The sequence below is a fragment of the Gopherus flavomarginatus genome, chromosome 10 (assembly GCF_025201925.1).
Source record: "Gopherus flavomarginatus isolate rGopFla2 chromosome 10, rGopFla2.mat.asm, whole genome shotgun sequence".
Classification (NCBI taxonomy): domain Eukaryota; kingdom Metazoa; phylum Chordata; order Testudines; family Testudinidae; genus Gopherus; species Gopherus flavomarginatus.
Window position 1 is genome coordinate 31,116,535 of NC_066626.1, and position 25,931 is coordinate 31,142,465.

Consider the following 25,931-nt stretch of genomic DNA (forward strand, 5'->3'; position numbering starts at 1 on the left):
TACCAAAAGGGCAAAAAAAGCTAGATTTAGAAGCCTGAATAAAGACTTGAGCTTTAGAGAGCTGACTCCTAATGAATAGTGAAAATTTTCTGAGTTATGTAATCCTTTTAGATTCTCCAACTGGTTGACTATGACAGTGCATTGTCTGTAAAACATGACTGAACAGAGGTAACAAGAATCTTCTTTACTTGCATGATACAACAGAGAGTGGCCAAGCAGGTGGTATTTGGACCTGAATTAGCTTAGGTCTAGGGCTTATGTTTCACCAAATCAGGATTTAGATTCAGGTTAGAATTTTATGATGCTGAAATATCATGTATTGTTGTCATGAGATTTCAGACTAAAATGGCAGAAATATTACAAAATCAGCTGTTCTTATGAAACAAACTTTATTAATATCATGAAATTTTCCTGCAGCTGAACTGAAGCTGAAAATATATCTCTTCCAGTTTTTTGTTATAGGCAAAGTTGTTATAGGAGTTCAGGCTTGGAACCAAGATTCAAGCTCTCACTCCCGAAATCAAAGGGGGTTCGAGAATTCAGTTTTGATGTTTCTAATCAGAAGACACAGGTGAAAAAGGAAAAGCAGAGAATGCTTGACTTTTTCTAAAAGTTCACTCTGGTTTCAAGATGTAGTTGTTCAATATCTAAAACTTACTGAAAATTATTATAAATTTTAAATGCTGTTCTTAGGCAAGCATGAGATTTAAACTGGGAAATGTAATATTAAAAATGTAAGCCAAAGAAATATTTTGAGTGATTTTAACTCATTTTAAAAGTTTTAAAATTTCAAGATCTTGGAGTTAAATAATTGTGGAACAAACTCATTTGAGCATATTGAGTTCAAATACTGTAGTCCTTACCCAGGCAAAAATCCCATTGACATTTCAAATTTAAGTTTACCTTAATAAAGACTGCAGGAGCCTTCGGGTATGTAGCTTGTTGTGAGAAGTGAAGACACTTTCCTTCCTGATTCTGAAAAAACAGGCTTGTAGATACAAACATATGGAGGTCATCTTTACTCATAACATTTCAGTCCTCTCCATAACAATGCTTCCCACTATCAAGCATGGAATGAATATTGATATAAGTATATAATATTATATAATATATTCACTATTCTTAGTACCAGTGTTTGTGAATGTATGAAATAAATAGCTAAACAGTAAGGACTAATTTTACCATAAGCAACTCTATTTTATTTAGGTATGTGGCATTTTCTAATATGTAAACACGGCCTTCTGCTTTCTGCCTTTAGAAGTGAACAGTGTCAGACATTAGTGTCCAGAGAAAAGTAAGGTTTGTTCTTGGTTTAGAATCCTCTATTTGACTGTTTTTTGTATCTATAGGGTCCCCAAGGTCCTCGTGGTGACAAAGGTGACCATGGAGACCGAGGTGACAGGGGCCAGAAGGGTCATAGAGGTTTCACTGGTCTTCAAGGTCTTCCTGGTCCTCCTGTAAGTTGTTTTAGTTAATTAGCAAGAAAAGAAAAGTATAACACATTTGTTAAGACTTTGATATTAAAAATGAACCAAAAGGGAAAATCTGTACAGTGTATTACAATAAATGTGATTTCCAGACAGCTGCTGTCTGTAGTTTCCAATATATATATTATACATTGCTAATATCAGTGCAATAAACTGTCAAATTTACTTCTTGTTCCCCATCCATCAAGTAGATTTATGCAAATTTTAACTTCATGTTAGTCTACCTGAGCAGTCTGCATGCTGCTGCTGCTGCTGTAAGCATTGGTGTTAATATTAATGTTAGCATACCAAATACACTAGGGAGTGTACAAACATAAAGAAAAACATGGTTCTCTTCCCCAAAAAACTTATCATTTAAAAAGCTGTAACTTTTGTACAGAACATAGAAATTAGTGTGGTTTCTGTTGATATTGGTAATAATAAGTAATTTGTGATATTTGTTCTATGCACTGCCAATGCCACAGTATTTTTACTGCATTTGTTAGCAATTCTGCTTTATCAAAATTATATAGCATGAACTAGTGTGCACCTAGCCCTGCATGTGTCAGAGGCTCAACTCTTAGTGTCCTTGTGCAGAGGCTGAGTGCAATCATAGTTCTTGTGATTAGTGAAGCAAACCCAGCAAAGTGTTCAGCATCTCATAGTTAGATGTTGCGCACCTTCAGCTCCCCAAAATATTTCAACTCGCTTTGCCTCCTCAACAAAATTCCTTCATCTTCTTTGTCTTCACCTTGTTCTGTTAGTTGCAGTCAGTGGTTCTTGTTCTTCATCTCCAAGCATTCCTAGTGAATGTTTCTTCTAAGCTGACTCTGACCTTTCTTGTATCCTCCTTCAGCGTCTCGAACAACCTTTTTCTGGGTCTTCCTCCTGGTTTTTGTCCTGTCATTACTAGGGGCTTATCTCCACTTAATGTGGATCGACTTTGGGCAATCAATCAACTGGGTTCAATTTAGCGGGTCTAGTGAAGACCCACTAAATCGACCACTGATTGCTTTCCCGTTAACTCTGGTACTCCACCGGAATGAGAAGCATAATGTAAGTCAATGGGAGAGTTTCTCCCATTGATCCACCATAGTGTAGAGACGGCAATAAGTTCACCTCAGGCTACGTTATTCATGTAGCTGGAGTTGAGTAACTTAGGTTGACTTACCGCATAGTGTAGACCTGCCCTAGATCTTGTACTTTCTGGCCAACATATCCCAGGTCTCACCATCTCAACTAATTTGTGGAGCACAGAGCATAAACTACCCTGAAATTTAAAACTCTTCTAAAAGAATTTAAATACTACTGTGATTGGTAATATATAAAACAAAAAAATTAGTACAGGTAAAATAGATGTAAGTGGGCATTGAGAGTGCTCAGCATCTCATGGGCTCGGGCAAAGGGAATGAGTATAAGATTCTTGGATTGCCAGTGGCACTGGACACCAAAGAAAGGACAGATCCATGGATACTCCCATCCACCCACCCACCCAGGAGTGCCCTGGCCCAGTGCTTGGGGGAGCACAGGAGCATATGCTGCGCTCTTTCAAATGGTATTGTAGTAGCTGTGCTCCTGCAGGAATTGTGCCTGTCTCATTTTCATCATCTGTATTGTAGCCAGTGACTGAAGAACCACTATCCAGAAGTATGGGATGCTTGGTGAACCTTAAAAAAATGTTTTGATGCTCTTCTTGGCTGTTTTTAAATAAGCACGCAGAAGTTCAGATGCTTCTGAACAGCCTAGTTGAATTCTTTAAGGTCCAGGCGTCGTAATAGAAGCCTGATAAGAACAGTCTTTCTCATTAAACTTTGTTCATACGGGACTTGCAGTACTTTTTGATTTCAGCTGCAGGGTGGTGTTTATGCTCTGGTCCTAGCCAAAGGCAAAAGTAAAACAAGCAGGCAAAATAACCAAACCGAAACTTCTTCCCAATTCAGAATCGCATCAGTTGGTTTTAGCTTTGGATAAAGATTCTGGCTAGTTCCTCTTTTCCTTTTATTGCTAATGATTAATATTGGACAATACCAAACTAAGGACTTTCTGTGCATGTAACCTCAGACATAATTTTGTGTATAAATTTGTACTAGTGTTAAAAACTTTACTTATCTTACTGCTGACCATTATTTTTGTGTCACCGTAGCAAAAGAGAATAATACATTGAGACTTAAAAGTGCACAGTGATTGAGAACTCAGAGGGAAATTGTTACATATGTTTCCTGGGCACATCCTGGTTCACTTTGGCAATCATAGCTTTATAGGTTTACACAACATTTCTTTAAAGATAATGTGATGTTCAATTTAAAATATAATAAAAATATTTTTTCTGCTTAGGGTCCCATTGGTGAACAAGGCAGTCCTGGGATTCCAGGTCCTTTTGGCCCTAGAGTGAGTACATTGTGTTATATATAAGAATATGGAAACAATCAAATTTCTGTTTACAGTTCACTGTTAGGCAGATGACGTTTATTGATCTTAGCCTAAAATAACTTCATGTAATGGTTATCTTATTCTCTTTCACTCAAATAAATTCTGTTGTTTAATAATTGATGTAGCAAAAGCTTTTACAGAAGTATACTGTGATATGGAGGTCCCTTCCTGGGCACCCTTTTGCATCAGGCTATGGTATGACTGGTGTGCCTGCCTCAGTTTTCCTTTCAGAATCCCCAGTAACTCCATTCCAAGCTCTTTTGCCTCACTAACACCACTCCTTTAGGTCTATTTATTACCAAAACACAGTCCACATAAGCCATCACAGAAGTCTCAAACCACAGTCCATTTCTCAAACCCTGTGCAGGTAGTCCTTCGTATCCCATATCCTGTTGCTATATCATGTTGACATAGCACGTACTACACTCCAGTGCCTTCTGCCATGCTTAGGCTCCTTGTTAGTCATCTTCTGTCTGGACAACCACTGCACACCTCACAGCTGGAGCACAACTCCGCTCTTCCTAGCAAGAACTCCCACAACCTCCCTGCTTGGTGATCATCCTCACCAGGGGGTCATCCCCACCAGGGGAGCACTCCCACAGGCTGTCAGACTCTTCCCCAGCATCCAACCCTCCAACGTGGAGCCATCAGCAGATAAGCCCCTCAGCTGGTCCCCTGCCTTCAGTCATTTCTGGCCCTTGATTCTGGCTCTCCATTTTAGAAGTCAACAGGCAACTCCTTCTGCTGTTCTCTTCAGCCCTTCTGCCTGGCTCTATGGCATAAGGCTGGGAAAATTCAGAAGTACCAGAATATGGTAAACATTGGCTACCTTCTAAACTTCAGACAAAAGCCAAGTTACTAGTTTTAAATTAATTACTTTTCAAAAATCACAGGATTGCTTCAGGAGGAGATATTATTTACATTTAATATAAAAGGCATTTTAGTGATTGGCTAATGTGATTGTTATTAAAACCCATCTTTAATTCTCTAATTTTATTCAGGGCCCTCCAGGTCCAGTTGGTCCTTCAGGCAAAGATGGAAATCCTGGACCACATGGGCCACTGGGACCTCCTGGTGTAAGAGGAAGTCTAGGAGAAGCAGGTCCTGAAGTAAGTTCAATTTGGGGAGATAAGCTGCATTCTGGTATTATGATGTTAAAACTCATAGGAGCGCTCTATAAAATTGATCTGAGATTTTGAGTAATGCCTAATGACAGATCAGTGCTTCTTAACTACTTATAACTCCACAAATAATGTAGATGATAGGGTTTTAGCCATGACATTTGTGAACTGAAATATAATGTTAGATGTTTCCATCAAAAGCTACTCTTGAAGTTAGAGCAAGAGAAGATGTGTTAGTTAAGTTAGTTAGTTCTCTAGAATACACTTTCCAGTGAGCTATCCTGTCTAGTTCTGAATGACTCCAGAGATGGGACTTTCACCACTTCCTTGGGGAGCCTGTTCTATGCCCTCATAAACCGTAGAGAATTTCTCGTGATATTGACTCTAATTGAGTGCTTGCTCATGTTGATTCCATTCTAGGTGTGTGAGCGCCCACATATGGGGCCATTGGAGATTTTTTGCCTTAGCAGTATCTGTAGGACCAGTTGTGGCGCTGCCTTGAGTGTCATGCTTATGTGTCGGTATATCAGGCGCCACCGGCCCTACACCCTCTCAGTTCCTTCTTACCTTACAGGGTAGTTAGTTGGAGCACTTTTCCTTGCATAGCAAGGGCTAGTGGTTTCGTCTCTTGTGGCTTCAAGTCTTAGGGCCTTGTAAATAGTTGTTTATAGTAGTTAGCGTTAAGTAGTTGCTAAGTGTAGTTAGGAATTAGAAGTTAGAGTCCCAGCGGGGACTTCACCCCAGGCGGGGCATGCCCCGCTCTTCGGGGTTTAAGCCCCGTGCGGAGTATAAGCCTGTAAGTGACTCCCACAGCAGCTCAAGTGCTTGGGGGAATCACATGTGAAGGACAGGCATCATATTTGTAAAAATTTTCAATCCAGGACTCAGAAAGAGCAGGATATTCGTTTGCAGGCTGTCCGGCAGCAGGCAAGAAATGCCATGGGGCATTGGGCAAAAGACCCAGTTCAAGCCACCCTGCCACTCTGGAGCCACCCCTTCCAAAGGGTTTGAGTTTGTATATATCCACTCACCTCCAAGCTCACTGGTTGTTTCTGCAGCCAATGAAAAAGACAAGCAGGAACACACTAGTTCAACCCCCAAAAATAAAGAGGCCAAAAGACTGGACCTTTTGGGGAGAAAATGTTATTCAGCAGCCAGCCAGCCTGGTGAACCACCAGGTCTTCTTGGGTGGGTACAATTTTAATTTATGGGACTCCTTCCATAAGTTCAGGGAGTCCCTCCCTCAGGGTCTGACTAGGTGCTCTCTCCAAATGGTATGGCTGGAGGTGGACTTAGTGGCTAGGGTGGTTATGCCAGTGGTGGTCATGAGGCGCAGCTCCTGGCTTCAGACCACCAGCCTGTCCCAAGAGATGCAGACCTCAGTCCAGGACCTCTCATTTGATGGGAATGGACTCTTTGTGGAGCAGACAGATGCGAGGCTGCATAGGTTAAAGGACACTCAGGCCACCCTTTGCTCACTGAGTATGCATACGTCACAGTCTGCATGGAGATAGTTCCAGCCACCCCCGCTGCCAAGGCATTGGCAGGCTTGTCAGAGGTCTGCCAGAAGAAGGGATAGAGACACAAGCTTTAGTCGTTGCTGCCCTTGCTCCTCCTGCTGACCCACACAGCCCCGCCCAGTGACGCATCTCAGGGGGCCAGAAGTGCTCATTTTCAAGGTGCTTTTGGGAGCAACACCCCAGTCAATTCCCCGGATCCACTTTGTTCTTTCCTCGGCTGTCTTCATCCCTATCCGGTTGCGGGTAACCTTGAACCGCTGGTGCTGGACATAGTATCTTAGGGCTATACCTTGCAATTTTCAGTGGCCCCTCTTCCCTGTCCCTGTTCAGGGACCCGTCTCATGAGCAACTCCTTCTCCAAGAGGTTGAGAACCTCCTGTGCCTGGGGCAGTGGAGGAGATCCCTGGGGACTTGAAGGGAAGATGATTCTATTCCCGCTACTTCTTAATCCCAAAAGCAAAAGAGGGTCTCAGCTGCATTATGGACCTGCATCTCCTCAACAAGTCTTTCAGAAAGTTGAGGTTTTGCATGGTCTCCCGGCCTCCATCATTTCCTCCCTGGATCCAGGAGACTGGTACACCTCCCTTGACTTGAAGGACACTTATTTTCTTATTTCCATATTCCAAGGTCACAGACATTTCCTTCCTTTCATAGTCGGCGGACATCATTTTCAGTTCTCAGCACTGTCCTTTGGCCTCTCATCTGCCTCGAGGGTGTTACAAAATGTATGGACCAATGGCTGCTTACTTGAGATGTCAAGGGGTCCAGGTCTTCTCATATGTTGACGACTAGCTCATCAAGGGCAGGTCTCTGGAGCAAGTGCTGAGGAGCCTCAGTCTGGTGCGTTCCACCTGCCGCAACCTGGACCTGTTAATAATCGAGAAAAAAATCCATCTTATGCCTGTCCAGTGAATAGAGTTCACTGGGGCATTCTCGACTTCATGCTAGCCAGAGCCTTCCTTCCGGAAGCATGTTTTCAGGCCTTGTTGAACCTGATCTCCTGTGTAAAGAACCACCCGCTCACCATGGCTCACACCTGCCTGCGGCTGTTGGGCCACATGGCTATGTGTACATACGTGGTCAACCATGCTCGACTCCATCTCCAGCCTCTACAAGCGTGGATGTAGGACTCTGTGAGTCAATGGCACTGATGGGAAGGCATACATCAGAGCTCCCGACCACGGGACAAGACATACATCTGACAGGGAACCCGTGTCCATCCCCTAGACTGAACAAAATACGTGGCATTTCCTGTTCTGCTTGGATGTGAACAGGTCCACCTGGAGAATCCCCCACCTCTGGAAAATTGTACTGAACACCTCTAGGTGGCGTGATCACTCGCGGCAAGACGAGAAAGTCCTGCTGGGGTGATCCGCCAAGATGTCCCTGGTTCTGGGCAGGTGCACAGCTATCAGATGGTCACAATCAGTGACTCACAATCAGTCTACATCCCAAACAGGCATGACCTAGACAGGTAGTCAGGATGCCAGACCACATCAAGTTGTCCCTGGATTGGTGGTTGGACCCCAGGTCGGTGTTGGAGTGAGTCCCCTTCGCGACTCCATCACTGCCACTGACCCTGGTCTCTGATAATTCGGACGTGGGCTGGGGATCCCTCCTGGGTGAGTTGAGCACCCAGGACTGCTGGTTGCAGGATGATCTGGCCCTCAGGTGAACTGCTCTGAGCTCCCTGACTTCAATGTCAGGGAGCTCAGAGCAGTTCACCTGACCTCCCAGGCGTTCTTGCCCCACCTGAAGGGCAAGGTGGGACAGGTTCTGAAGAGCAGTAACACTGCGATATATTACAGCAACAGGCAGAGCTGTGCTGGGTCTTCAACCCTTTGTCAAGAAGTGCTCCACCTTTGGGACTTCTGTGTACAGCATGCCATCCATCTGATAGCTGTGCACCTGCCCAGGACCAGGGACATCTTGGCGGATCACCTCAGCAGGACTTTCTCGTCTTGCCGCGAGTGATCATGCCACCTAGAGGTGTTCAGTACAATTTTCCAGAGGTGGGGGATTCCCCAGGTGGACCTGTTCACATCCAAGCAGAACAGGAAATGCCACATATTTTGTTCAGTCTAGGGGATGGACACGGGTTCCCTGTCAGATGTATGTCTTGTCCCGTGGTCAGGAGCTCTGATGTATGCCTTCCCATCAGTGCCATTGACTCACAGTGTCCTAGTGAAAATTAAACAGGACAGGGCAAAGGTTATCCTAATAGCCCCTGCATGGCCTCCCCAGCACTGGTTCAGCACATTGCTGAGCCTTTCGGTAGCCATCCCGCTGCAGCTGCCCCTCTGGCCAGATCTGCTGTGCCAGAACCACAGCGGCCTTTTGCACCCTAATCGGGTGGCACTGCACTTGACGGCTTGACTACTGCATGGCTGAAGGAAGATGAACGGAAATGCTCAGGCCGTGTTCAATAGGTGTTGCTGGGTAGCAGAAAACTGTCCACCAGAGCGGCTTATCTGGCCAAATGGAAAAGGTTCACATGCTGGGCCTCGGAACAGCATATTCGGCCTGAGCAGGCCCCACTGCAGGAGATCCTGGATTATCTGCTGTACCTCAACTCCAAGCTTTGTCCCTGTCATTGATCAAGGTCCACTGGCCACTATCTCAGCTTTCTGTCTTCCATTCCAAGGCAGATAGATCTTCACTCATGACATGATGGCATGGTTATTGAAAGGTCTGGAGCTTCTCTACCCATATGTCTGGAATCCTCTTCCCCTCTCCCCCTGACCTGAATCTCGTGCTGTCGAGGTTCATGAGTCCTCCCTTTGAGACTCTGGCTTCCTGCTCTCTCCTGCTTCTCTCCTAGAAGGCTTTGTTCCTGTTTGCAGTAACGTTGGCCCACAAGGTGTCCAAGATCAGGGCACTTACTTTGGAGTCGCCCTATGTAGTCTTCTGCAAGGATAAGGTCCAGCTGCAACTGCACCCAGCGTTTTTGCACAAGGTCGTTTCCTAGTTTCATGCTGGTCAGGGCATATACATACCCGTCTTCTTTCTGAAGCCTCATGCATCAGATGAGAAGCGCAGGATACACACCCTGGATGTCAGAAGGGCACTGGCCTTCTACATAGGTAGAACAAAGCCGTTCCGTCAGTCAACACAGTTGTTCAGTGTGGTGGCAGACAGGATAAAAGGTTGCCCAGTGTCTGCTCAGAGGATTTCATCTTGGGTCATGGCCTACATCCTCTACTGCTATGAGCAAGTGAAACTCAAAGGGAGGGCGCAAGTGTCATCGGCAGCCAAGTGATCTGTAGGGCTACTATCTGGTCGTCTGTCTACATGTTTGTGTCTCATTATGCGCTTACCCACCAAGCTCAAGATGATGCTGGCTTTGGCAGAGCAGTGCTGCAAGCTGCAAGACCATGAACACTGAGCCCACCTCCTTTGATACCGTGAACTCTGAGCCCACCTCTGCTTGTGAGTCACCTAGAATGGAATTGACATGAGCAAGCACTTAAAGAAGAAAGAACGGTTACCTACCTTTCATAACTGTTGTTCTTCGAGACGTGTTGCTCCTGTCCATTCCATTACCCGCCCTCCTACCTCTCTGTTGGAGTTGCTGGCAAGAAGGAACTGAGAGGGCATAGGGCCGGGGACACCTGATATAGTGACACCTGAGCATGGCACTCAAGGGGGCACCACAGCCGACCCTACGGATACCACTATGGTAAAAGTCTCTAATGACCATGCACACAGGCGCACAAACCTAGAATGGAATGGACATGAGCAACACCTCTCAAAGAACAACACTTATGAAAAGTAGGTAACTGTTTTTTCCTGTTCTGAATTTCAGTCTGCTATGCCTAGTTATAGCCCCTTTTTCCATCCTAAACAATTCCTCTTGTTGCTTGGAGTTCAGATACTACAGGTACTCGAGAGAATTACTTTTGTGCATCCTTGCTTATTGATCCGGCCCGGCATAGATATTTAAAGGCCAAATTCTGCTCAGTTATGCAGGTTTAAATGTAGAATAATATAAGTGAACTGAATTACTCTAGTTTTACATCAGTGTAAGTAATAGCAGAATTTGGCCTTAATTCTTTCAAATGTTCCTTAGGCCTGGTCTACACTACGCATTTAAACCGAATTTAGCAGCATTAAACCGATTTAACCCTGCACCCGTCCACACAACAAGGCCCTTTATATCGATATGAAGGGCTCTTTAAACTGGTTTCTGTACTCCTCCCTGACGAGAGGAGTAGCGCTGAAATCGGTATTGCCATGTTAGATTAGGGTTAGTGTGGCCGCAAATCGACGGTATTGGCCTCCGGGCGGTATCCCACAGTGCACCATTGTGACCGCTCTGGAAAGCAATCTGAACTTGGATGCACTGGTGAGGTAGACAGGAAAAGCCCCGTGAACTTTTGAATTTCATTTCCTGTTTGCCCAGCGTGGAGCTCTGATCAGCATGGGTGGCGATGCAGTTCCAAATCCAAAAGGAGCTCCAGCATGGACTGTACGGGAGATACTGGATCTGATCGCTGTATGGGGAGACAAATCTGTTCTATCAGAGCTCCGTTACAGAAGACGAAATGACAAAGCATTTGAAAAAATCTCCAGGCTATGATAGACAGAAGCCACAGCAGGGACTGTGCTGCATGACAAGCGTAACGGAAAGCCAAAGAATCAAATGGACGCTCATGGAGGGAGGGAGGGGGTACTGAGGACTCCAGCTATCCCACAGTCCCTGCAGTCTCCGAAAAGCATTTGCATTCTTGGCTGAGCTCCAATGCCTGAAGGGTCAAAAAAATTGTCCGGGGTGGTTCAGGGTATATCCCGTCAATTTACCCCCCCCTTCCCTCCATGAAAGAAAAGGGAAAAAAATCGTTTCCTGCCATTTTTCAATGTCACTGTATGTCTACTGCATGCTGCTGATAGACGCGGTGTTGCGGTGATGAACACCAGCATCCCCTCCCATTCCTTTCCTGATGGCAGACGGTACAAAATGGTGGAAAACCGTCATCAGCCCGTGAGTGCTCCTGGCTGGCCTCGGTGAGGATGGCCGGGGACACCTGGGTAAAAATGGGAATGACTCCCTGTCATTCCTGGCAGATGGTACAACATGCTGGGTAACCGTCCTCATCATAACAGCTGGAGCCTGAGCTCCATCAGCACCCCCGCCCCTTTCGTGTCTAAAGAAAAGATTCTGTACTCCCTGAACTAACATAGCAGCGGGTGGCTGCGATCCTCTCCCCCCACCCTTTAATGTCCTGCCTGGACTATCATAGCAGCTGGAGGCTGCCTCCCCCTCATTTTATCTTGCTAAAACGTCAGTGTTTCTTATTCCTGCATTCTTTATTACTTCATCACACAAATGGGGGGACACTGTCACGGTAGCCCGGGAGGGTTGTGAGAGGAGGGAAGCAACGGGTGGGTTTGTTGCAGGGACACCCCCTAGAATGGCATGCAGCTCATCATTTCTGCAGGATGTCTGGGGCTGTGACCCAGAGCGGCTCTGCTTTCTGGCTTTCTAGTAGACTTGCCCCATATTCTGGGCAGGACTGAGTCTATTATTAGACAAAACATAAAGAAGGGAATGACCCAGGGAGTCATTCCCATTTTTGTCTATGCGCCCCTAGCCAACCTCAGCGAGGCTAGCCAGAAGCACCCATGACAGCAGCAGATGGTACAAAATGATTGATAACCATCATTGCCACTTTCCAATTGCAAACGGTACAAAATGATTAATAACCATCATCTCGTTGCCAATTTACAATGGCAGACTGTGCAACAGGGATGGTAACCATCTCTGCTGCCTTGCAAAGGCAAATGAATGCTGCTGTGTAGCACTGCAGTACCGTCTCTGTCAGCGGCATCCAGTACACATACAGTGACAGTGACAAAAGGCAAAACAGGCTCCATTGTTGCCATGCTATGGCGTCAGCCAGGGGAATCCAGGGAAAAAGGGCGCGAAATGATTGTCTACCGTTGCTTTCACGGAGGAAGGATTGAGTGACAACATTTACCCAGAATCACCTGCGACACTGTTTTTGCACCATCATGCATTGGGATCTCAACCCAGAATTCCAATGGGCGGGGGAGACTGCAGGAACTATGGGATAGCTACGGGATAGCTGCCCACAGTGCAAAGCTCCAGAAATCGACGCTAGCCTCGGTACATGGATGCACACCACCGAATTAATGTGCTTAGTGTGGCCGCATGCACTCGACTTTATACAATGTTTTACAAAACCGGTTTATGTAAAATCGGAATAATCTCGTAGTGTAGACATACCCTTAGGAGGGTAGCAAATGTTATATATGTATTTTTAAAAAAAAGCTTTAGGCTGATCCAGAGTTACAGACCTGATAAATTGGTTGAAATAATATACACCCAGAAGAATATACTCTCATAGGATCTAACCAGAAAGGTTTTGGCAAAAGAAAATCTTGTCTCACTAATCTCTTAGAATTCTTTGAGTAGTAATAAAGTAGTGGATAAAGAAGAACTGCTTGATATAATGTATCAAGAACAAGAAGCTACTAAAGAAGCTGAATAATCCTCAAGTCAGAGGCAAATTATTGTTGTGGAATCAAGAACTGGCTAGGAGACAGAAAAGTAAAGAGTAGGATTAAATGGTAAACTTTTATTATGGCCAAAGGTTACCAGTGTAGGGTACCTCTAGGCTCCATAAAAGATCCTGTGTTGTTCAATATATTTATCATAGTCTGGAAAGTGAGTGAGTAGAGACATAAAATTTGGAAATGATACAACATTATCTAGGTCAGTTAGGACTAGAGCAGTGAGGAACTTCAGAGAGACGTAAAGAAGCTGTGTGGATGGACAACATGATGGCAAATGAAATCCAATGTTGATAAATGCAAAGTAATGTTAATTGATGGGAAACATTTAAACTACTCAGACACCTTATGGGGTTCTAGATTAACTGTATCAGATCAGGAAAGGGACCAGGTTGCCATTATAGTCTGATAAATGAAAACTGTTCAATATTGCAGCCGTGGTTAAAAAGCTAACAAGATGTTAAATGCATAAGGAATGGGATGCTGAATAGTAACAAAAATATTATAATGCCTTTCTATAAATCAGTGGAGCAGCCTCACTAGAATTCTGTGCACGGTACTGGGCACCCCATCTCAAAAAGGATAGACTTAAGGGGGTTCAGAAAAGAGTGGCAATCAAAGGCCTAAAGAAACTCTTGTATGATGAGAGATTGAAAAAATGAGGATTGTTTACTTTGAAGAAAAGATGAGTGAGATAAAATATCTTTAATGGTACAGGCAGTGATGAGCTGCCAAAATATTAACAACCGGTTCCCTCCTCCTCACCCCACGAGGGGGTCGTGCTCCCCCTGCCACCTGGAACTCCTGCCCCATTGAACCCCCTGCATACCTTGACATGCGACTGCCAGGACCCCTGCCCCATCCACCTCCCTTCCCTGTCCCCTAACTGCCCTGTGCTGCCCCATCCAACCCCTCCTCTTATTCCTGATGCCCCCCCCCAGGACCCCTACCCCATCCAACCACCCCTTCTCTCTGTCCCAACTGCCCCTGGAACCCCTGCCCCTGACTACCTCCCACCACCCCATCCAACCCCTAGTCCTTTCTGACTGCCCCCCCTGGACCCTTTCCCCCATTGAATTCCCCTGTTTCCTGCTCTTTGACCACTCCAAGTCCAGACCTTAATCCACCCCTCGCCCTCTATCCAACACCGCCTCCCTGCTCCCCTTACTCCACTGCCTGGAAATGGGGGCCATGCTGCCTAGAGTCGGGGCTGGGAGCCGGGGGCGCTGGGCTGGAGCTGGGGGCCGGGCCAGAGCTGCTGGCCAGCCCACAGTCGGCCGGGAGCCAGCCTGGGGCCGCGCCGCCCGCCACCCGGAGTTAGAGCTGGGGCTGCCAGGAGACGCGCGGTGCCTGGAGCCCTCCTCATGCCCCCGGCCCCAGCTCACCTGCAGGAAGCTGCTGCTTCCTTCTCAGCCCTCCCAGGCTTCCCACGCTAACAGCTGATTTGCGGAAAGCCAGGAGGGGAAGCCTTCAGGGGAGGAGACAGAGGCAGAGCTGGAGCCAGGTGAGCTGGGGCCGGGGACAGGGCAGGGAGCTTCTGGAGCTCTTGTTAAATTTAAAAGCCTTTATAACCAGTTCTAAAAGAGCTTCAAAATTTAACAACCGGTTCCCGTGAACTTGTGGAAACCTACTCCAGCTCACCACTGGGTACAGGTATATTGGGAACTGCTGTCTCATATCCAAGAATTCATGAACTGTCATGAACTGAATGCAGAGTTCAGAATTTTGAGTAGAGTTTTTATTATAGCTTAAATATAAAACAGATCAGATATGTAGTTGAGACCATAAGGTGGGATATTTCAGACTATCATTTCCAGTTTTAGTTTCTCTCAATATTTACCTCAGTTACAAATTCACAATAACATATTCAGAAATACATTTCTTACCATAATTCCTAGAGACAAAATGCTTTAGACTGGTGGGCATGATTCTTGTTGGACAATTGGAACAATTGGACTCTGGTTAATTACTATTAAAGGGAGTTTTACAGCCAAATCTCGGTGTGCGTGTGGTGGTACCACACCATCAGATTTAGAATTAGAAGCCACAAAATTGAGATCCTAAAGCTCAAGGCTCTTTATATCAAGGTTTTGGTTTGACCCAATGTAGAGTGCATTTTTCATTGTTTAACACCAGCAAAGGCCCATATTTAGTACAGTATCCCTATGTACATGCTAAAAAGCTTTCCTGAATTTCAGGCCAAAATGCTCAGAGACAAAGTTAGAGACAATCTAGGCCCTGAGATGTGTGAGCCTATCCTCTTATCTCTATCCTTAGAGGCAGGAGTCAGCTGTGAAGTATTGCTCTGGAACTTTCCCTAAGTTTGAGGGTGACTGGAGCTGAGATTTTGGCTAGGCTTGTCTTTTTAGTAACTATACTGTCCTGTACCCCACTCTGTCTAATCAAAGGATCTTGTGTATCTCTATTACTACTTTTACTTTTAGGGTCCTCCAGGTGATCCTGGTCCCCCAGGTCCCCCAGGCCCCCCAGGTCACCTCACAGCTGCCATTGGTGACATTATGGGCCACTTTGATGAGAGTATGGCAGATCCACTGCCAGAATTCACTGAAGATGAAGCAGCCCCTGATGACAACAATAAAACTGATCCAGGAGTCCATGCCACACTGAAGTCACTGAGTAGCCAGATTGAAACCATGCGCAGCCCTGATGGCTCCAAGAAACACCCAGCACGCACTTGTGATGATCTAAAGCTCTGTCATCCATCCAAGAAAAGCGGTGTGTATAAAATACAACATTTAATAATGCAATATCTGCATACACTGCATTGTCCAGGTGTATTGCCATTCTATTCTTCAGATCTCTGGGAAAACATGCATGATATAGGTTGTTGTGGTAATAGCTGTAGTTCATACCTGGTCTTTTGAATTAAGGGGCTCAAAAACCTCTTGCAAAAATGTTGTTTATTCTTCAGTATTTTATTGCATAAGGCACTTGGATATTTCATTGGCGTGCCACCCCTGTAAATGTGGTCACACTGGAACACCACTTCTGTATCTATAATCACAGTGATAAGCTGGTACATTGCATGTTTGAGGCAATAATAATTAAGCATTGAAGGCTAAATGCTGCCCTGGGATGCATAATACATTCAGTTGCTAGAATAACATAGACTCATAGACTCATAGACTCCAGGACTGGAAGGGACCTCGAGAGGTCATCGAGTCCAGTCCCCTGCCCTCATGGCAGGACCAAATATTGTCTAGACCATCCCTAATAGACATTTATCTAACCTACTCTTAAATATCTCCAGAGATGGAGATTCCACAGCTTCCCTAGGCAATCTATTCCAGTGTTTAACTACCCTGACAGTTAGGAACTTTTTCCTAATGTCCAACCTAAATCTCCCTTGCTGCAGTTTAAGCCCATTGCTTCTTGTTCTATCATTGGAGGCTAAGGTGAACAAGTTTTCTCCCTCCTCCTGAGGACACCCTTTTAGATACCTGAAAGCTGCTATCATGTCCCCTCTCAGTCTTCTCTTTTCCAAATTAAACAAACCCAGTTCCTTCAGCCTTCCTTCATAGGTCATGTTCTCAAGACCTTTAATCATTCTTGTTGCTCTTCTCTGGACCCTCTCCAATTTCTCCACATCTTTCTTGAAATGCGGTGCCCAGAACTGGACACAATACTCCAGCTGAGGCCTGACCAGCGCAGAGTAAAGCGGAAGAATGACTTCTCGTGTCTTGTTTACAACACACCTGTTAATGCATCCCAGAATCATGTTTGCTTTTTTTGCAACAGTATCACACTGTTGACTCATGAGTGTGCTTTACCCAGCATGATTTTGTATACCACATTGTTCTTTGAATAGTGTGTTGGAATTACTCTAAGTTACACTGGCTCCCAGCACCCCATAAGAATTGTCTGGCAGCTAAGGATCAGCTAGGGAGAGGGCAACCCCAGCCTTTCCCCTTTTCCTGCAGCTGTGCCCCCTGTGCCAGGCTTGTCTGCTTTGTTCCATCAGAATATTGCCAATGGGCTTTTCAATGGGCTTAAACAGTGCTTAATTTGTGCCAGGACTTGCTGAGCCCCGGCACCTCTAGGCTTGACATTTTATAGCCCCGGCACTTCTGGGCTCGCTGTGTCAGTTATGAAAGTAAAAAAAAAATTGCTTGAGCCCTGGCATCTCTTTCACTACAGATTAAGAATTGGGCTTAAGCAAAATTCCGGCTCTAACTACCCCCAGTTTTAAAGTGCTTAAAATACGGATTCAGCTATTGTGCTTGAACTTATCTCTGGAGTGTACATTAAAACAAGTAGAGGGTTGTTACATCATGCCCAATATAGTTACACAAGTTGTTTTTTGATAAGCTAAATTGGTTAGCCATTGAGGCATCCAAAAAAAGACATTAGGTAAATGTTGAGCTTGGGTTTTGTAATGTCTAGAGAGAGTTCTAATTATAACTCCCTAATTAATTCAGAAATTTTACGAATATAGCAGAGATTACATTTTTTGTGTTTTGCAGGAGAATATTGGATTGACCCTAACCAAGGTTGTGTTGAAGATGCTCTAAAAGTCTACTGCAATATGGAAACTGGAGAGACCTGTATTTCTGCAAACCCATCTAGCATACCACGCAAAATGTGGTGGACTAGTAGATCACCGGACCTCAAACCTGTATGGTATGGCCTTGATATGAACAGGGGATCACAGGTAACTAAATGTATTTAAATGGGATAAAAAACGAGTTATACAATTTTTAAGCATTGATTTTTTTAAAATTTAAGTAAGATATTTTTATTTAAATTAAAAACAGATTTGTTTTTAAAAATAAAGCCCTTTAAAATTAAATTTGAAATGTACAGCCTGTGTTAAAGCCTAAACTTCATATAATCTATTAAAATAATGGTAAATAGTATATATTTGCTGCCAAGTTTTAAAGGAAATCAAACCAATGAACTGGTGGAAGTTGCTGACTAAGCACCTGGAACCATAGTTTGTTGAAGCACTAAACCAACTTTTGACAACAGTAGCATGTCTGTAGATGTAGAGAGAATATTTTCTTCATTAAAGTTTATTCAACTATATCAGTTCAATGGCTAATTCATTCAAAGTTAGGAAAAGGATTGGGAGTGGAAAAAGCAGGAAAACTTGTTTTCCTCTTCCAATATATGAATTAAAAACTAGGTGTGAAAAGATGAGATCTACTAGTTTCAAATCTTGTTAGGACATAATGATCAGAAACAATCAGTTTAATTCACTAACTATAGATACTTCTTTTGGTTAATAAATCAGTTAATTTTAAATACAAAACATGTTTTGATTAACTTTTTGATAAACTTTTTTCTTATATAGGCAGCACATTTAGAACAGTTTTATTTAATAAAATGAAATAAAATTTTGTTTTTGTACATTTTAATTGAATTTGTATTTCCATCCAAATAGAGCTTGATATAAATCACACGTGAAAAACCAATCAACTAGTAATTAAATGCATCATTCACCATTTTCTAACATAATAAAAATGTAAAAGTTAAGAATATGAATAAATGTAAGTTAAGCTACATACTTGCTTAAATAAATGTGTACAGATATAGTGTATTCTCCTAGTTAGGAAAAAGCCTCACCAATTCCAGTGTGAAGGCTATATTTAGTTGCAAATCAACATGTTTTAATGATTACCAGACAATGAGAATCAACTTGCCTTAGGAAAATAACTAAAAAATACGAATGGAAAGCATGAGAAAAATCAATTATTTAAATCCAAATTTCCCACTTATTGATTTAAATTGCTTTGAGTTAATTGAATCTGCCCTATGAGAAGGCTCTTCTCCAGATTCTTTCTTTTTGTTATCGGATATTGCCTACTATTTTGAGCAAATCATGCTACGATAACAACTTTATAATACCATTAGGCAGACTATCTGACATTTGTTATGTACTTGATTCAAATATATTGTTTACTCTTCAAAAATATAAAACTTCCTTCTGTATCCCTAATTTAGTTCCCAAAAATATGGTTTCACAAACAAAATGTTGGAATCAAAATGCCTAATCATGAAGTCTTTATGCAGACATAATGCCTGTTGATTATGTTTAAGGCTGCGAATTAGTCACAGAGGTGATGGAAGTCACAGAATCTGTGACTTCCAAAGACCTTGGTGACTTCAACCAGTGCTGCCTGGAAGCTGCAGGATCCCCTGTCACCTGTGGAGGTAGGGAGCTGGTTGGGTACCCTTGAACCTCCCAGCCACCGGGGATGACAGGAGGGAGCCCCACAGCTCCCCGCACCACAGGTGACAGGGGGATCTGCCACTCAGGGCTGCCATGGGTGGCAGAGAGGGCCCCTGCTGCAGGGAACCTGGTGGCAGGGGGGACCCCAGCAGCTCCCAGTCATGGTGGGTGGCAGGGAGCTCCGGGCCACTGTGGGAGGCAGGGGGGGACCCCTGCAGTTTGGAGCGCCAGTGGTGGGGGACCCTGTAGCTCCCAGCTCCCCCGCTCCAGCTGTCCAGGCTACCCATTCTGTCATGGATATTTTTAGTAAAAGTCACAGACAGGTCACAGGCTTCCATGAATTTTTCATTATTTCCTGTGACCTGTCGGTATCTTTTCCTAAAAATATCCATGACAAAAACTTAGCCTTAATTATGTTCACATAACATCTCCATGCACAATACCAGGCTTCCAGAGTGAGCTTCAGAACTCTCACCCCCTGAGCCACTGAAGATCATGAGGAAGGATTCCTGTGAGGGGCGTTAAGGGCCGTAGTTGCTGTGGGTGCTAGCATCTTACAGTAGGTGTTTAGCATTTTACAGATTTGAGAATATTTAATCCATGATCTGATGCTAGAGGGGAGGTAGATTTCACCACCAAGAACAAATGTAAAAGAATATTTAATATTCTGACAACATGGTCAGGTCTGATAGGTACCCAGTATAACCTTCATAATATTCACTTGCAAACTCCAGAGACTGGTAGTTGAAAAGAAATTCCCAGACTTGACTGATTATAGCTAGCATACGTTATAAAAAGACATTGCAGAGAGAGAAGATTTTCCTCATTCTCTGTATACTATCTGCTTTGTGGAAAGTGTACATTTTCCAGACAATATTAAATTACATTTTCTATACTGCAGTCACTCAAACTATATGAATAAAATGAAAAATATATAGGAAGGGAAAAATGCAGAATATTATCAAAATGTTGTCTGATTTTTGATTATTCACAGAGAAGAGTGCAAATAGCTAACAATGTTCTATAAAGGTCACAAGATATAAGCATTCTTCCTGCTCCAGTCTAAGTAATGTGTTCTGATAAAATCTGTAGTTAGATTAATAAAGTCAAACTTCTTTGGTTACTATTGATATTACTGAATAAAATGTATTTAAAATAAGATCCTAAAATTACAATAAAATAGTTACATTTTAAAAATGTTTTCTGTGGTTGACATTTATTATATATATTTGGGTGCTCTAGTGAGCTATTATATTTAATGTTAGAGGCATTGACCTTACTTTGAGTTTCTTCAGGTTGGACCTTTGTGCCAATTCGGAATCCTGTTAACTCTGGTAGGGTTCTATTGGGGGGTGCATGTGGTTCTCACTGCAGGATCGGGGCCATAGCTAAAAAGGTATTATGTGTTATGGCCAAAATTTTCCAAAGTGGCCTCAGTTTCTGGGTGCCAACTGGTAGCAAATTACTAAAGAATTCTGATTCTTGGACTTGTTGTGTCTGGAAACCATTAATATTAATGACATCCACAAACTTTATAGGAATTCATGTAACCTGAGATAACGTATCTTGTATCTTTGCAGTTTGTCTATGGAGACAGTGAATCACCAAATACAGCTGTCACTCAAATGACCTTCCTGCGTCTTCTGTCAAAGGAAGCCTCCCAGAATATTACGTACCATTGTAAGAACAGTATAGGGTACATGGATGACCAGTCTAAGAACCTGAAGAAAGCTGTAATTCTTAAGGGTGCAAATGACCTTGAGATCAAAGCAGAAGGAAACAATAGATTTAGATATACTGTCCTTCAGGACAGCTGCTCTGTAAGTTCTAACTTTTCAAAACTGATTTAATCAACTGTTATGGAGAAAAATGACTTTTTGGAGGCCTTTAATATTTTCAGATCTTTCTCGAGTTGGAAAAAATCCACAGAATTGAACATTTCTAATGTAATAATACTACAGAAATTCTTCCTCGGTGTCAGAATAATAGGATTTACAGGTGGAAAAGACATTTTGGTCCAGATTTTCAGAGCTGCATACACACAATTGAACTCTGAACAATTTAGAGGAATTATTAATTACTTGTTACTATTATTATTATGCAAGTTCTCTGTCTCTTCTTCCTTCCTTTCACTCTCCATCCCCATTTACTACTGTGTGTGATCAGCCAAAGAATCCAGATAAGTCCAAAATCAAATGTTTCTGTGCCAAGTAAGTAGGACCGTAGATATTGTGTACAGTTGCTAATCCTTTGGTACCTCTACTTAGATTGAATTGGAAAGAAGGGATCATCTAGAGAGAAAGTCTACAGTGTAAATAAGAAAGCTCTTAGATCATAGAAATGTAGGGCTGGAAGATTCTGATATTGCTTAATCTGTTTACTTAATACCCTAAGAGGAATTTAATCAGGCTCTGCCAATTTATCTAAATATTCTTTAACCCGTTCTTTCCCTATTTTGGTATGCATTCATTTCCCCCTGTTGTTAATAGTCATCGTGTTGAGTATCTGGTCTTTTTAATGAAGACTGAAGCGAAATAGGCATTAAACACCTCAGTCTTTAGATGTCATTAATTATTAGCTCTCCTTTCCAACTAAATAGCAGACATACACTTTCCTTTGTCTTTCTCTTCCTCCCAATGTATTTAAAGAACCTTGTCTTATGACCTTGTATGTCCCTTGATAGGGGTAAATCATTATGTGCCTCAGCCTTTTGGATTTTGTCCTTAGGTGCTTGTGCTTTTTTTTTTGTACTCCTTAACAGTTTCTCCATGTTTCCATTTTTCATAGGATTTCTGTTTGATTTTCAGATGGAGCTGTATTAGCCTCTTACTAGTCGTTCCATCTTTTCTTCTCATTAGCTTAGTTTACAGTTGTGCCTTTAATCTTGTCTCCAGCTCTCCTGAACGCCTTTTTTCCCTTAAATTTTCTTCCTATGGCACGTTACCTACCAGTTTTGTGTGTTAAAGTTTGCATTTTTGAACTCCATTGTCCTTATTCTTCTGCTCTTGTTCCTTCGTTTCCTTAGAACCATATTTGTGCTGCTCTAAATTTTCCCCTGCACCATACCATTTTCAGCCTATGTGCCCAAATCCTGGAATTCTGTATAATTTTTTGTAATGTAAAATGAGTTTCTCTTTTGGAATGAATGAGAAAATGCCCCCACCATCTCCAACTTTACTTTCCGCTTGTTTCTGCACAGAAGTTTAGCCCAGTGTTTATTGTATGTAGCACTACAGCATTAATACATCAAAAAGAAATTTGTTTTACTTTCAAAATTAACCAAATTTTATGGCAGCAATGTTGCTATTTAAGATTCAAGACTGAAGCTGATGACTCAAATAGGCAAGCATTTTTTTAATGAAATAGCTTCATTAAGCAATGTGCAGTGCAGTAGAGGTACAGTAGGGTCCATCTGGACTGTCTCTAATAGTATTGTTGGCTTCTGCTGGCACTCAAGACGCTTTTCAAATGAGCTTGAACTGTGGCATAACATTTCCCTCACTTGTTTTTCAGAAACGTAATGGGAACGTTGGCAAGACTGTCTTTGAATACAGAACACAGAATGTGGCACGCTTACCTATCGTAGATATTGCCCCAGTGGACATTGGTAATACAGACCAGGAATTTGGCATTGAGATTGGGCCGGTTTGTTTTGTGTAGAAGAAAGAGGAAAATATTAACGCACTACCAGCACCACCAACTAAACACAAGAACTTGGACTGATGGAAGTTAATCCTGAGACTCTTGAAGTAATGGCTGATATTGCATCAGCATTGTACATACAGTTCTTTTTAAATGCCTGGCCTCCTTCAGAATATTTATTTTACTTACAAACCTTCAATTTTAAATGATTTAAACCAACTGTTCAGTGAAACAGTACAATTTAAAAAGGACCAATGATTACCCTTTTAAAAATCTGAATGATAATTGTAGGGCTTTGTTGCTCACCTTCTTTGAGTGTAATTCAAAATTTATAGGTATTCTATACAGATAGTTTAAAAGTGGAGCTTTGTAAAACTCAAAGGAATACTTCTTTTGCTTGGATGCAGATTGAATAGCAGAAAAGTAGAGCACTTTTGTGAATTCTGGTTTATAATATTTGCAACCAAATACGCTTTTCCCCCAGCATGTTTAAATGAAACCAATGTTTTTCTTTCCCTGGCCAGTCACAAAAAAACCAATTTCATTAATTGAATAATGCTTTTTAAGTGAGGTCATCTTACTTGGCATTGTCCTTAGTGAAATGCTTAACTGTTCTATGTAAATGTAAAAGTCTACACAGAAGTGGATGGCCTTATCTTTTATGGGACCTAGAAGAAATCCTTTCAGCATCGTAAACCTTTATGAAATAAGAAAATTCAGGGGTAAATCTTTAAGTAGGTCTACATTGAATTTTAAGAGTCTGTCCTTCTCCCTCCTGACAATGTACATACATAACTCTGTGCTATTAATGAGACTTTCACTTGGAGGAATATGTACCCTTAAATATGTCTAAAACCCAATACCCAATTGATTTCTTTTAGTACTTGCATAATCTAATAAGCCATTACATATAACATTTTATAGACAATGTCATAAGTTTGTTGTCAGCTTATGTGTGTCATCAGTCATTCACATGTGTACCAGAGAAGGGTTCAGAGATTCAGTGTTGCAGAGATGACTTTTTAGTTGACAACCAGTTATGCATCACCAGTAATTTTGATCTATCGACCCTGAATTGTCAGGGCAAAAAATAATCCACCATTTCTTAGCATGAGCTACCTCATCTCTAAAAGCTGGGATGCATTTAATATTCTTGTTTTTGTTTTAGATACTAAAAGGTGCTATATGCTTCTGTTATTATTCCAAGTATGGAGATAGGCAGGGCAAAAATAATAATTTTTTTAAGTGATGGTGCTAAAATGACTTCTGTAAAAGCCTGACAAAATAAAGATTCTTACCACCAACATAGTTTTGAAGAGTAAAGCTGTTAGATTTCCAGTGTTTGAAAGAACAGTGTTACAGTGCATTTTGTCTGCTGGTCATACACTATATGGAATGTTTTGTAATACCAACATGTTTTATTACCTAAAGCATGTGGGTGCAAACATAATTCGAGGGTTTTTTTCTGTTTCTTTATTGCATTTGTGCTCTCCAATGTTTTGTTTGTCTCTTTAAATAAAAAAATAAACAGCTGAGGCTATCCCAAAAGAAAAGCCATGCACATAGCTTTATTCATGTATCTTTGCAAAGCATTTAATTAAATACATGCTTCTTGTTACGTCAGTGGTTTCCTTTTTGTAGAATTCCTTCCAACATATCCTATGTCAATTCATTGCTGAGGGAAAACAGAATTTTATAATTTTTGTTGCTGTTTTAAATGATTTATATGTTTGTAAAATGTGCACCTAAAATATTTTATGTATTGGATTATAGTGGAAATTTTGAGTGGTATCCTTTTTTGTTGCACATCTCACAAAGTGGAATTTAAATTGCACCAAATTATTATCTCCTATCCTACTAAAGATGCCCAGCTAATACTCTTCGGAACTCCAGGATGTCAGAATTTTTATTCATGCCTGAATAAAATATAATGATCAAATCAGTATGTCAGTTTAAATAATCTCTGATGTTATAAAATATAATTTATAGACCATTTCTGAAGTTATATTTGCAATGATCAAGATAATCAAAAATTAATGTTCAAATAACCAGTCATTCCTAAATTGTAATAGTTCTAGCACTGTAAATTTTAAGTTTGTACGTGTGCACTTGTATACAATATTTATACACAGGAAATCCCAAGAGTGTTCAGAGGTTCACATTCTGCCTACATGACAAAGGCTCAGTTTTGCACTTTTCACTAGGGCAAAACTCTTATTAAAATCTGGTTAATGTCTACAGGATAGGTTCCTTCAGAGCTGATGGTCAATCTATTCGTGGCTGAATGACTTTGGTGAACAGTGGTTAATACATAATGCTTTATCACAAATTTGGATATTGCTAACTGGTGGTAGTTTGTCATATGGTGTTGCCCTGGGGTTTATTCAAAGGCATAAAATAAGGAGAAAGTAAACTAAGGACTAATCTTTTACTCTGTTTCAAGATAAAATACTTTTAGTCTCTGACCTGCATCCGCTGGGCCAGAAATAGTATACTTCTGCTTTAGATTAGATGGATTTTAGGTATATAGGGTGCATTATGACTCCCAGTGTCATAACAAAAAGTAGTTAGCCATTCCACCTTGAATGGTCTCTTACAATATGTGCTAACTACTAATGCTAGACAATCTGTTCCACCTTGCATTTTCCTATGACGCTGGAAGTGCCTTTCCCAGACCTGAAGAAGAGCTCTGTGTGGCTCAAAAGCTTGTCCAAATTTTATTAGAAGTTGGTCCAATAAAAAATATTACCTCACCCACCTTGTCTCTTGTTTTCCAAATGCCCACCTACTACCACCTATTGATCCCAATGGGAGTGAAGCCAGGTTTCCCTTTGTGAGAGGTGATGGTAAAATGTTAAAGGGCAATGCACACTTTAGATACCTCCATCCCATAGTAGTGATGTGAGGAACAGACAAATGAAAAACTCTCATGTGTCTTCAGAAATCAGTTTAATCTAATCTGGAACTTCAAATACTATTATGCACTGATCATAAGTATATGCCTATTGCATGGTATCACTACGGG

The 25,931-nt window shown here is 42.2% G+C and overlaps 1 protein-coding gene across 3 annotated transcripts in view; it reads left to right on the forward strand.

Moving 5' to 3' along the window:
* Positions 1-24,845, forward strand: part of COL5A2 (collagen type V alpha 2 chain) — a 330,967-nt gene extending 306,122 nt beyond the window's left edge. For all 3 annotated transcript variants that reach the window (XM_050916331.1, XM_050916329.1, XM_050916330.1), the window contains 7 exons: positions 1,350-1,457; positions 3,801-3,854; positions 4,898-5,005; positions 15,516-15,807; positions 17,556-17,743; positions 20,845-21,084; positions 22,778-24,845. In XM_050916331.1, the coding sequence (XP_050772288.1) occupies positions 1,350-1,457; positions 3,801-3,854; positions 4,898-5,005; positions 15,516-15,807; positions 17,556-17,743; positions 20,845-21,084; positions 22,778-22,924 (1,137 nt within the window). In that variant the 3' untranslated portion in view covers positions 22,925-24,845. The remainder of the gene's footprint in view (positions 1-1,349; positions 1,458-3,800; positions 3,855-4,897; positions 5,006-15,515; positions 15,808-17,555; positions 17,744-20,844; positions 21,085-22,777) is intronic.
* Positions 24,846-25,931: the final 1,086 nt, after the last annotated feature.